Source organism: Bos mutus, chromosome 2, assembly GCF_027580195.1.
Source record: "Bos mutus isolate GX-2022 chromosome 2, NWIPB_WYAK_1.1, whole genome shotgun sequence".
NCBI lineage: Eukaryota > Metazoa > Chordata > Mammalia > Artiodactyla > Bovidae > Bos > Bos mutus.
Window position 1 is genome coordinate 36,302,999 of NC_091618.1, and position 12,989 is coordinate 36,315,987.

The 12,989-nt window shown below is 34.9% G+C and overlaps 1 protein-coding gene across 4 annotated transcripts in view; it reads left to right on the plus strand.

Moving 5' to 3' along the window:
• ERBB4 (erb-b2 receptor tyrosine kinase 4) overlaps positions 1-12,989 on the plus strand; it is a 1,231,440-nt gene that overhangs the window by 918,121 nt on the left and 300,330 nt on the right. For all 4 annotated transcript variants that reach the window (XM_070387158.1, XM_070387172.1, XM_070387165.1 and 1 more), the window contains exons 13-14: positions 4,536-4,668; positions 10,393-10,486. In XM_070387158.1, the coding sequence (XP_070243259.1) occupies positions 4,536-4,668; positions 10,393-10,486 (227 nt within the window). The remainder of the gene's footprint in view (positions 1-4,535; positions 4,669-10,392; positions 10,487-12,989) is intronic.

The window sequence follows — 12,989 nt, forward strand, 5'->3', positions numbered from 1 at the left end:
GGGACACAGCAGGTAAGGGATATGGAAACTTAGCAGCAAACATTGGCCCAACAAGTGAAAATCCCTTCACCAATACAATTTCTAATCAATCTTTTAACTACTCAAAAGAATCTGTGTTTAGACAGTTTAGAACATCTCCTGCCTCTCACAGTTGGGAGGCTCTGAACAATCACATGTGGCCGGAAAAACCTATTCAGGCAGGCTAGAGGATTTCCAAAGGAGTTTGTAGGTTAAACACTGTCACACCCAGGAATTATTAACTGGAGCTGTAAGCTAACTCTTTTTTCAGAGAGAGGTAGTGGGGGACAGCCCCCCGTAAAGTCAGAGGTGTAGGTGAAAGCACAAAGCAGAAAGTAGGCAGACTCTGGTTTTGGGGGTATATGCTCGGGAATTTCCAGGGGGACTCCTGAAGCTCGATCCCGCCTCCTTCCTCATGACCTTTGTCATGGGCGGAGTTCCTCACGCTGGCTACCGGCAATGATAGAATTACAGTTGAGCTATTCCAGATCCTGAAAGATGATGCTGTGGAAAGTGCTGCACTCAATATGCAATATGCACTCAATATGCAATATGCCTGCTCCCGGCACTTGTACATCTAGGAATCAGTGATATGAGACTTATGTTAAGATTTCCTTTCTACAGACATTTATTTTATATAGTGAAAGAGCCCTCTTTCTCTGCATTATGAATGAATCAGAAGGAGAGACCTCTTGCTATTTGTTAAAATCAGTATAACAGCTAAACTGTCAGCCATTCCTGAGTAAAATATCAAATCATTCAATTTTTGAATAGTTTCCCCCAAAAGTGAGAAGAATAATTACAACATATGCTATCTTAATTTAAGACATGGAATCAGTTAAGCGAAGTCCACAAACTTTATAAGTTAGCTAAAATAGTTAATATTATGAGAATAGCATTCCTTTAAGTTTCAAGAAAACCCTGTGTATAGTCACTGTTTCTTCAGATTATCTTTTTAAATTATTTTAATGTTTACTGAAAACACAAACTATATCACTAAAATAGCAAATTAAAAATTTATGTAGCTCAGAAGCCAAAAAGCAAAAGAGATAAAATGAAAGAATAAAGAATTTGATTTTCCAAAATATGTCATGAAAAAGGGAAAAAATGGGAAGAGAATAGTTTGGATAAATAGTAAAATCGATGATTTTTAACTACAATGATCATAGTAAAGATTATTGGTTACATACCCCAAGAGCTGACTCATGGAAAAGATTCTGATGCTGGGAAGATTGAGGGCGAGAGGAGGAGAGGACAACAGAGGGTGAAATTGCTGGATGGCATCACTGACTCAACAGACGTGAGTTTGAGTGGATTCCAGGAGTTAATGAAGGACAGGGAAACCTGATGTGCTGCAGTTCATGGAGTTTCAAAGAGTTGGACACAACTTAGCAACTGAACAACAACAACAACCCTAATTAAAGGCAGAGGTTGTCAGATCAGATTAAAAAGGCAATACCCAACTGTATGCTGCCTACAGTACATAGACTTCAATCATAAAGACACATATATATTAAAGGTGAGAAAATACACCCTGAGAGATAGATCAATAGAAAAGTCAAGAAATATGAATAGACCTACAAGTATGAGGACAACTGATTTTAAACAAATATGCAAAGATAATTTACTGGAAAAGGGATTGTATTTTCAACAAATGGTACTGGAAAAATTGAATATCTACATGCCAAAAAAAAAAGAAAAAGATAGTATCTGTGTTCATGAATTTTATGTGTCAACTTGACTGAGTCACGGTTTCCCCAAGTATTTAGTTAAACATTATTATTTGTGGATGAGTTTGGAAGGGTATTTCTGGATGAGATTAATATTTGAATTGATGGACTGAGTGAAATGAAGTGGATAGGTATATTGTAATTCATTGAAGACTAAAAAGGACATACTTAGTCTCTCTGCCTAACTCCTGAACTGGTGCATTAGTCTTCTTCCCTTAGACTGGGACTTGAAATATCTGTGCTTCTGGTTCTCAAACTCAGACTAAAACTGTATTGTAGGCTTTTCAGGGTCTTCAGAGCCTCTTGATAAGAGTGAAAGAGGAGAGTAAAAAAACTGGCTTAAAACTCAACATTCAAAAACTAAGATCACAGCGTGTGGTCCCATCACCTTATGGCAAAAAGATGGAGAAACAATGGAAACAGTGACAGACTTTATTTTCTTGGGCTCCAAAATCACTGCAGATGGTGACTGCAGCCATGAAATTAAAAGACACTTGCTCTTTGAAGGAAAAGCTATGACCAACTTGGACAGCATATTAAAAAGCAGAGACATTACTTTGCTGACAAAGGTCCATCTAATCAAAGGTGTGGTCTTTCCAGTGGTCATGTATGGATGTGAGAGTTGGACCATAAGAAAAGCTGAGTGCTGAAGAATTGATGAACTGTGGTGTTGGAGAAGACTCTTGAGAGTCCCTTGGACTGCAAGGAGATCCAACCAGTCCATCCTAAAAATCAGTCCTGAGTGTTGATTTGTAGGACTGATTTTGAAGCTGAAACTCCAATGTTTTGGCCATCTGATGCGAAGAACTGACTCACTGGGAAAGACCCTGATGCTGGGAAAGATTGAAGGCAGGAGGAGAAGGGGATGACAGAAGATGAGATGGTTCAATAGCATCACCAACTCGATGGACATGAGTTTGAGCAAGCTCTGGGAGTTGGTGATGGACAGGAAAGCCTGGCGTGCTACAGTCCATGGGATCTCAAAGAGTCAGACACGACTGAGTGACTGAACTGAATTGACTGGGTCTTCAACTTGTAAGGGACTTCCCCGGTGGCTCAGACGGTAAAGCGTCTGTCTACGATGCGGGAGACTCGGCTTCGATCCCTGGGTCAGGAAGATCCCCTGGAGAAGGAAATGGCAACCCACTCCAGTACTATTGCCTGGAAAATCCCATGGACAGAGGAGCCTGGTAGACTACAGTCCATGGGGTTGCAAAGAGTCGGACATGACTGAGCAACTTCAGTTCACTTCACTTCAACTTGTAAACAGCAGACAGACTTCGCAGCCTCTATAACTGTGTGAAACAATTTCTTAGTATATAGAAATATGTAGATACAGATATGAATATACCTATTTATTCTGTTTCTCTTCAGAATCCTGACTAATCAGTATTATATGCAAACTAACTATAAATGGGCTATATGGGCAAAAACCCATCACACTTCTAAAAGGAAAATTTGAACAAAATGTTTGTTACTTTGGTTTAGACAAAAATTTTAGATATAATGCCCAAAGTATAATTTAGAAAAGATAAAATTGGTAAGTTGCACTTCACCAATATTTTAAAATATGTACTTTTCAAAAGAGTGATAAGTAAATAAAAAGACTAAGACAGGGAGAAAACATTTGCAGAATCTATAAAGAACTCTAGATGCTCAATAGTAAGAAAACCATCAGTCCAATACAAAATGAGCAGAAAATTCAGTGCCACTTCATCAGACAAGACAGCAAATAAGCACATTAAAAGATGTTCAATATCTTTAATCACCTAGAAAATGTGAATCAAATCCATATGAGATTCCACTACATAATATTAGGAAGGCTAAAATTAAGCAGGCTAGCTATACCAAGTATTGGTAAAGATGTGAGGAAACTTCAGTTCACAAGTTGAATTTATTGCTATGGGGAATGTAAAATGGTACAATATTTTGAAAAACAATCTGATAGTTTCTTTAAAAAAATTAACCCTCTGCCTACCATATTATCCACCCATTTCATTCCAAAAATGAATAAATAAATAAATAAATAAAATGAAATTGTATGTGCAAACAAATGTGCACATGGATGTTCATAGTAGCTAAATTTTTAATAGCCCTAAATGGGAAACAATCTAAATATCCAGCATTACGTGAATGGTTTAAAAATGTGCTATATGCATACAATGGGATATACTGAGTAATAAAAATGAATAAATATTGATACATGTAGCAACATGGATAAATCTCAAAGTAATTATTCTGAGTTAAAGAAATTACCTAAAAAAGATAACATACTGCATATTTCTATTTACATAAATTTCTAGTTAATACAAACTAATGCAAAATTATTTCTCTTTTTTCCCCCTTTTAATATTTGTTGTTTTATAATAAGTATTGCTTGTTCTATTTCTGCATGAATTTCTCATATGAAATTGAAGCCAAAATGTTTGTTGTATCAGTGGAGCAAAGGGTTGGCTTTAGAAAGATATGTTCTGTTCCTTACCTTAACTGGAATGTTAATTTCTGTCACTCTCCCTCCCTAGAATTTTGATAGAGGTAAGAGGCATTTGTTCACCATTACGAAAAATGCAGTGGTGCTATCTACATACAGTGATTGGGGCTCTGCTCTAGGGAAATATGGAGGGTAGAGTGAGCCATAGTGACGGATAGGCAGACAGACATCTGTCACAGATCTCTTTTACAATGACTCCTTTAGAAATAGCTTTACCTAGGAAGTTTCATATTAACATGGTTAGTTTGGACACAGCCTTCTGTTTTATTTCCCCTTGATTCTGGTGTGTTTTTCAGCTGCTGAAGGAATGGTGTGCAACCATCTCTGTTCAAATGATGGGTGCTGGGGACCTGGGCCAGACCAGTGCTTGTCATGCCGTCGCTTCAGCAGGGGAAGGACCTGCATAGAGTCTTGTAACCTCTATGAAGGGTAAGGCATCTTATGTCATCTTTATCTTATAAGCTTTGAGGTATTGATTGGTTCAGATATTAAAATGATCATAGAGTGGTAAAATTTCAGAATATGTGTGCTGGTCAAGATTTTTAAGGAGAGTTTGTGTGACATAAAGAAAAAAACATAAAAAAGAATTGTTTTAAGAAGGAATAATTTTATTTGAGTAAACAGGTCAAAATACATATTGACTATTGTGCATATATTTTTTAAAGTATATAAATATGAATAGTTCATAATAGATTATAGAAATTTATACCTCTCCAAATTGAAAAATGTTTCTATTTTCTTTATGAAGGACATTGTGATAAGTAATATTTCCTCTCATATGTGTCAACAATTTTTTTTTCTTGGTTTCCTATTAATTTTCATCTGGAATGACTGCAGAACTTTTGATTTTTTTTTTTCCATTTAGGTTGTGAGGCTATTTGATTGTGTATTAGGAATTACACACATTTCTATGTTTCAGACAAGCACAGAGCCCTATAGAGAAATTACCTTTGTATTTTCTAGTTGAAAAGGTTTTCTGAAAGTGCTTTGTCACTTTCTAAAGATAACCTAAGCTGTATTTTGAATCAAGTATTTTAAATTCCATCTACAATACTGCAACAATCAAATTGACAACAATAAAACCTAGTATATACCTCGTTGTGTGGCATTTCATATACTCATAAAATCACTTTAACCTAACATACCATTTCATGCATCACAGTTGTCCTTCATTAGTACTAAAATAAAAATTTTAGTACTGTCCCTGAGTCAAATTTCCCTGTATTGCTCACTGAACAGGTTTTCAAGGGTTTGTAAAACTGTAGTTTTGAAGTTCTTTCTTCTGTCTTATAAATTGTCCCTATTTTAACAACCGTTTTCATAATCCCAGATAACATTGTATTTTTGCATTTTACATTAGAAGGATAAAAACCTAAGGATCTCAATAATAGTGATAGGTCTATTTTTTGAAAGATGACTAAGACCAATTCCCTCCATGAATTTAGGAAAAAATACTAAAATTAGACGTTTAAATGTAAAACCACTTTAAAAAAGTTATTTAACAGTTTGAGATGGTGATGATGGTTGTACAATTCTGTGGATATATTAAAATAGCATTGAATTGTGCACTTTCAATAGAAGAACTGTATGATATATGAATTATATCTTAATAAAGACAGCATCCAAATAAAAGATTTAATAGTTTTATCAGGAAAATTCAACTTGAAACTTTGTAGAGCACAGTCAACTCATAAAGTTGATAATGAATAGCAAATTATTTGCTACTTGCCTCATTGAATTGAATTGTATTCATGCTTGTTCATATTATTATGAAAGAAAGATATTTTCTGTACATAAAATACTTCAGATAAAATATGCTTCTCTGTGTGTATAGCAATTGATGCCATTAAAATGGAACTAATAGACTTTAATTCGATTAAGAGACTGTTACAATAAAAGTTTTTTGAATATGTATGTGCAGTTCTAAGGAGGGAATAGATTCTAGAAATCATTTTATCAAATAGTGAGAAGTTGTAGAATTAAATGTTGACCAATGTCAAAACATAGTTGAAGTACCAAACCAACACTGGAAATCAGGACATCTGATTTTCATCCTGTTTCTTTCCAGAAGCCATTGTATTTTCCTTAAATATTTCAATTTTGAACTTGTCAGAAATATGAAATTGATAATGTGGATGAATAGATTATCTATACTACTCTCTGTCTCATTTTTATGAGACAATGAAAGCTAAGCAAAGGAAAAATACTGGTTCCCTAAATGCACAATAAACAGTACTGATTATCTGACTTTTTTGTGTGTGTGTTAGTCACTCAGCTGTGTCCAACTCTGCAGTTGCATGGACAGAACCCTGCCAGGCTCCTCTGTCCATGGAATTCTCCAGGCAAGAATACTGGAGTGGATTGCCATTTCCTTCTCCAGGGGATCTTCCTGACACAGGGATCAAACCAAGGTCTACTGCAGTGGCAGGCAGATTCTTTACCATCTGAACCACCAGGGAAACCGCATTTTCCAAATCATTAAATCAAATGTATTATAGAAATATAAAGTCCTTAATGTTTTTTGCCACAGTGATGGAACCCTAGGAAATAATACACAAGGATTGGTTTAAAATATACTAAGTGAAACTATGTTATAAATATCTGATATAATTCTTGCCTACCCAATGATAGATTTTGCCAACTCCAATCTGTGATACTGGTAAATTTCTTCCAACTTTGCCTGGCAGACATGACAGCCTTTGATGAAAAATGAGCTTAAATCCTAACTTAATCACTTCCTATTTGAAATGTCCATCCTTGGATAAATAACTAATTGTCCTAAACTCGTTTTTTTTTTTAATATGGAAAATGGGACTAGTATTGATGTCATAAAATAATTGTGATTCCAAAAAGAGAAAAAAGTATAATAAAGTCTTGTTAGAATTCCTACCCCTAAAATAGTTATCTTTGTTTCCATTTAGTGTCTATAAGTCTGAGCTGATTAAATGGTTAGGTAGAATAGTCACGTATACATTGCTGAAAATAAATACAAATATGAAATACAAAATCAGGGAACCTATTTACATATACAAATAGCTTGACTATCATAAAAGAAGAAATTCTAAAAAGAGGATTTTTTTCTTTAGGGGGAAACTCTAAGTCAGGTAATCCTGGCTGTTAGCACTCAAATCCATATCATACAAGTCATTATATTTTGGGAATTCGTAACTTCAATATGGACTTCCCTGGTGACTCAGTGGTAAAGCATCCGCCTGCCAGTGCAGAAGATTTGGGTTCAACCCCTGGGAGGGGAAGATCCTCTGGAGAAGGAAATGGCAATCCATTCCAGTATAGTTGCCTAGGAAATCCATGGACAGAGGAGCCTGGTGGGCTATAGAGTTGCAAGGAGTCAGACACAATAGGAGTCAGACATACTTAGTGACTAAATAACAACAACAAACTACAATACACAAGTATTCAAAATGAGCAAGAAAACTAATTGCCATACAATCTTAAATGTGTTTTCTTAACTGGCAACATGGCTAAATGCTTCTGAAATGTGAGAACAACAGAGAAACAACAGGAAGGGTATCAGTCTTAGCTCTTTGTAGTCATCTTTTACATTTCTCATTGAAACACTTTTTCCTTTTTAAGAGTAAAAAGGATATTTAGGAAATAAAGTCTAGAGAAGTTAGGAGATTTAAGACAGAAATATTAATCTTGGTGCTGAGAACACCAACCAGTTCCAAAGCTTTTGCTCTTGATCACAGGATTGGTTAAAGTAGCACACACACAAAACTGTGAGAAATGCATAGAAGCAAAAACACAAAGTTCAGGAACCAATGCCCATGCTTCTTGGAATGTGACTTGTTAGATCAGACTCAAGTGAAAAGGGATTTCTGGCAAAGTTATAGCAGAATCCCTGGGAGACAGCAAAGAAAAAAATGCAATAATGGAGACAGTGACAATAAAGAAATTGCAAGGAGAATCTGTTTTGAAAACAGAAAGAAAGAGAGACAGAGGTTCTACAGGTAGAAGTCTAGTCTATAAAAAAAAAAGCCTCTAGGTTATCTCTGCTACTGCTGCTGCTAAGTCACTTCAGTCATGTCTGACTCTGCGACCCCATAGATGGCAGCCCACCGGGCTCCGCCATCCCTGGGATTCTCTAGGGAAGAACACTGGAGTGGGTTGCCATTTCCTTCTCCATTTCCTAGGTTATCTCTAGGACTCTTTTTATTCCTCATTTTATTCCTCAACTCTGTATATGGAGAAGGGAGCTCCAGAGAAAAGACAAGGATGGCCTGTGTCTTAGAAACATAAAAATGGTTGTCTTCATTTAGTATCCTAATTCTTTCATCACCCAAGAAGCTGTTTTCAGAAATCGTGCTTTGCTGATGATTGCAGACTTTGCTGTAACAATCATATAATCTCATTTACACATGATGCTTTTGATTCTCTTTACAATTGAATTCCATTCCCCACCTCCACCAGCACCACATCATTTTAACCCTTATATTCTGAAGTTTTCCTCTGTTGAATATTTATATCACTCATGTTGATAAAACATGCAAAATAAAAAAAAAATATGTATTTGACAGTTTAAACTCTAGAAATTTTGTAAAAAGTTAATCCATAACAAACTAACACTTCAATTTGAGTGCAAAATCTGTATAAGTAAATATGTACATCCACACATAACTCATCATAGATTTATGCTATTTAGTTTGAAAACCAAACCATTATTTTACCTTGAAGTAGATGTAATCTTAATATAACCAACAGAAAATATAGCCCACCCTGTGGATTTCAATCATTTGTTAAGGCTTTATTATCACCAAATGAGATATTCTGCTATGAAAAAAAGAATGGATACTAAGGAAAAATATATTTGAATTTATTACCTAGTTAATGACCAATTGCCATATTGTCAGTGCTATCAGTTTGGAATGGTCGCTCATGATACAAAGGCACAAAATAATAAAGTAACTATAAATATTTAGTCAAATTTTGTTAATTATTTATAGCTGACATTCTAAGTTGTTTATACCTAACACCTCATCCTGTCATACATTAGTGGAAACAGTGTGGTTGTATGCATATTATACAGTGTTGTGTGCTGTGCTAAGTCACTTAAGTCATGTCCAACTTGTATGACCCGATGGACTGTAGCCCACCAGGCTCCTCTGTTCATAGAATTCTCCAGGCAAGAATACTAGAATTGGTTGTCATCTCTTCTTCAGGAATCTTCCTGGCCAAGGGATTGAACTTGCATCTCTTGTCTCCTGCATTGGCAGACAGGTTTTTACCATAAGTGCCACCTGGGAAGTCATACATAATGGATATGCAATTACTGAAATGAAAATTCTAGAGTAGATATTGATTAGAAAACTTATATATTGGTAACATTTAATATTCAAATAGCCACAAAATGTAAGGTTAGGGGAAGCGATGACCGTCATCCTAGATTTTAATTAAAAAGTTTTAGGATGTTATCATTAAACTATTTTTTATTAATTTTATATCATATAGAATTACTTCAAAAAAAGTCTAAACTGAAAAGAATGTTGTGATATTAGATCAATAATCTAAGAAAATAAAATCTACCATGAAAAGATATTTTCTGTAATTCTCCAAAGCAGATATTTTGAAAGAAGAAAAGAAATCAAAGCATTTTTGAAGTTTCACTAAAAATAAATTGAAGAGTCTTGGGATTTGAAGGACAAGGATAGGGAACATTCATGTTACTTAGCAACAAGAAAAATACAATAGTTCTTTCAAAGTTTAAAAAATAAGACTTCAGCCAAGAGTAAAATTTTATATAGGGACAAATAGGCACAGCCTTACTTAAAATAGCAGAAATGGTTCTGCTATGTCATCAAAAGAGTAATACTTTTTTTTTCTTTTTCTTTTCCTTTTTTCTTTTTCTTTTTTTTTTGAGACTGCTGGAATATCTCTCACAAGAGAGGTTTCCTGAATGAGTCTGTCGTTGAACCCAATGGAGGGCAAGAGGAGCCATCTGGCTGCAGTTTATCTTTTCTCCTAATGGAGAACTTACTCGTTAATGTACAGGGAAATGATTCTGATGCTCCTGGCACATAGAGAAACAAACTCTAGAATTTACTCTGCCAATAGGACTTTTAGCAGATGTTACTTCATTTGTTAAGTTGACAGCTTGTTTGCTTACACTGCCTCATGCTGCTGGTGTTTTCACAGTGAATTTCGGGAGTTTGAGAATGGCTCCATCTGTGTCGAGTGTGACCCCCAGTGTGAGAAGATGGAAGATGGCATCCTCACATGCCATGGACCGGTAAGCCTGAAGACATCTGTGCTTGTGTTGGCTTATTTGGTTTCATGTATGAATATCTGTTGAGTCATTGCTGTGTCGTTTATCCACCCATTAAATAGGTATTTATAGAATGCTATGGGGAATCACAATCAATAATTTCCCCTCAAGAGGTTTACAGCTTAAAAGACTTAAAACTTCAGTTTCTTAAATATTTATTTCCAACATAATTATTTTAAAAGAAAATATGGTGTTGTCCTTAAAGATTGCATCATGGTGAAAAGAGAGATACACAAATAACTAAGTGGAGGCAAAATAATTGATAAAACATAAATATGTATAAACTGTTATAGGAACACATATGAGGGAGAAACCAAACCTTTGAGTTGAAAACTGGGGCACCAAAGAAAGCCAAAGAAAAGGGGTGTCTGAGCTATGCCTTTAAGAAGAATCTAGACTGAGGAATCATGTAAAGATTTGTAAATACGAAAGTTCATGTTTTGTTTGAGGTAAACTGTAACATATTCATATCTGTGTTTAATCATTTAACTTTGATAGCATTAGGAGGAAAAATTGAAAAAATGGGGAAGGCAAGCTTTCGTAATTAAAATCTAAAACTATGTAATAAAATACTGTGGCAGAGAGAAAAAATTTAACCATGTTGATCAAAGAAGGGGCTATAGGATTAGCAAAGTCCTCATGAACATGCTGACATTTATGTAGTTTAAAGTTAGTTTTATGGAGAAAAGTGATAATTATTTTTTAGACCTTCCTTTGGTTCCCATCATTCTTAAAATGAGACTTTTTCTTAATAATGAGGTCAGTATGAGTTTTTCATTCCAAAGTGTCATATTCATCCTTCTTTAGACAAATTTTCAGTTTATTTGTCTGTTGAATCATCTATCAGTAGAAAATTTGAGGACCAACATTTGAGTGTTGCCAAGAGGTCCACACTGCTCCATAAGAATTCATTTGGAATTTAAATAGCATTAATTTTTTCTACCAGAGTGCTTATTCAGCACTTAATTAGCTTAGAAAAAAATTATCATTGAGCCCTCCAAACTTCCATTAGGCCCCATTGAGCCGTTGTGGAACATCTAAAGAAGTATGTGGGATACTTGGACAGTTCAAAGGACTACCATGAGTATGATTAAGTTTGGAAAAACAAACCTCTGAGAAAAAGAAGTGATATGATTTGACATAAAGAACCAAAGTCTAAAAGACAATTTAGTATGTAATGATGGCCAAGTAAGTATGCTAAGGGTATATGTGGCTATTTTCTTTTTCTGCTAAGGGTAGTAATGGAAAATACAATTAATCTGCAGCATGAGAAATGTGGATTCTGTAAAGAATGTTGAGAAACAGGAAAGTAAAATTCCATACTGGGTTGTTAAAGTAAGTTGACCTGTCTCTGTAAAATTTGTCTAAAAACTATCGTATCTAGGAACCATATGTCTGAGAATGAAAAAAAAGGAAAAAGTATCTTTCAGAGAAAGAGAGTTTAAAAGCATACGGTTACAATAACCAAGAATTTGGCCATCTTCTCTGAAGAAGGCAAACTGCAAAATCAGTCCCGTGCTTGTTGCATTCCTTATGCTGCCTCCTGTGGTATATAAGTATGCTAAGAAGTAACTAGCTTATTGATGTCTTTGTTTTTACAGTCTATTCCTCAAAGGAATTGAGATAGTTTATAAGAATACACATCAAAAAGCCCTGAAAGTGAATATTCTTGCAATTTTCAAAATTATTTGATAATCAAGAAAAAATGAAAAGACAGATTTTTAATGAACATATTTTGATTCTGTAAGGATGGCATTGGTGGGTCAAATGCTTAAAATCACTCATCATTGCTAAAATTGTGAATGAATAGTTCTAGAGATTAGAGAAGGCAAAAAGTCAAAAGTACAAAAAGCTCGTTAAAGTTGAATCACTCAACTATAGAAGATCAGGGCATGAAATCAAGAAAACCTGCTTGATCACTTGATCAGTAAGCCTTGAAATGCTAAACAAGAGCATAGTGTCTTTTAGGTTACTCTATCTGAAAAACTTCCAGAATTGACCTCAAGCAACATTGTATAAGGTGTATGCCTGTTTCTGGGTCTACATATTGTTTATCAAAACTAGAGACAGTGGTGGTTTTATGTGTCATGTAACTGGTATATATCGCTTAGGATATCCAAGAGGTTCAGGAAAATTCTTCATGAGACTGACATTATGATGACATAGAAGAAGTCATAAAGCTAATTGGAATTCCCACACCTGGTCTCATGATTTATTCTGTTGAAATCTCATTTTCCTGATCTGTCAGTGTTTCCCTAATGATAATAATTGATAAATATTTATATTTGTCAAACACTATTATACCTGAAACATACTATTATGTTATCCACTTAAAATATAAAGAAATTGAACCCACTGTAATGACTAGAAATTTATTCTAAAACTCAGCAAGTTAGTAAGATGTGGAGCTGGAATTCAACTATAGAAATTATGACACCAAATTCCACACTCTTTTCATTTCACTTTT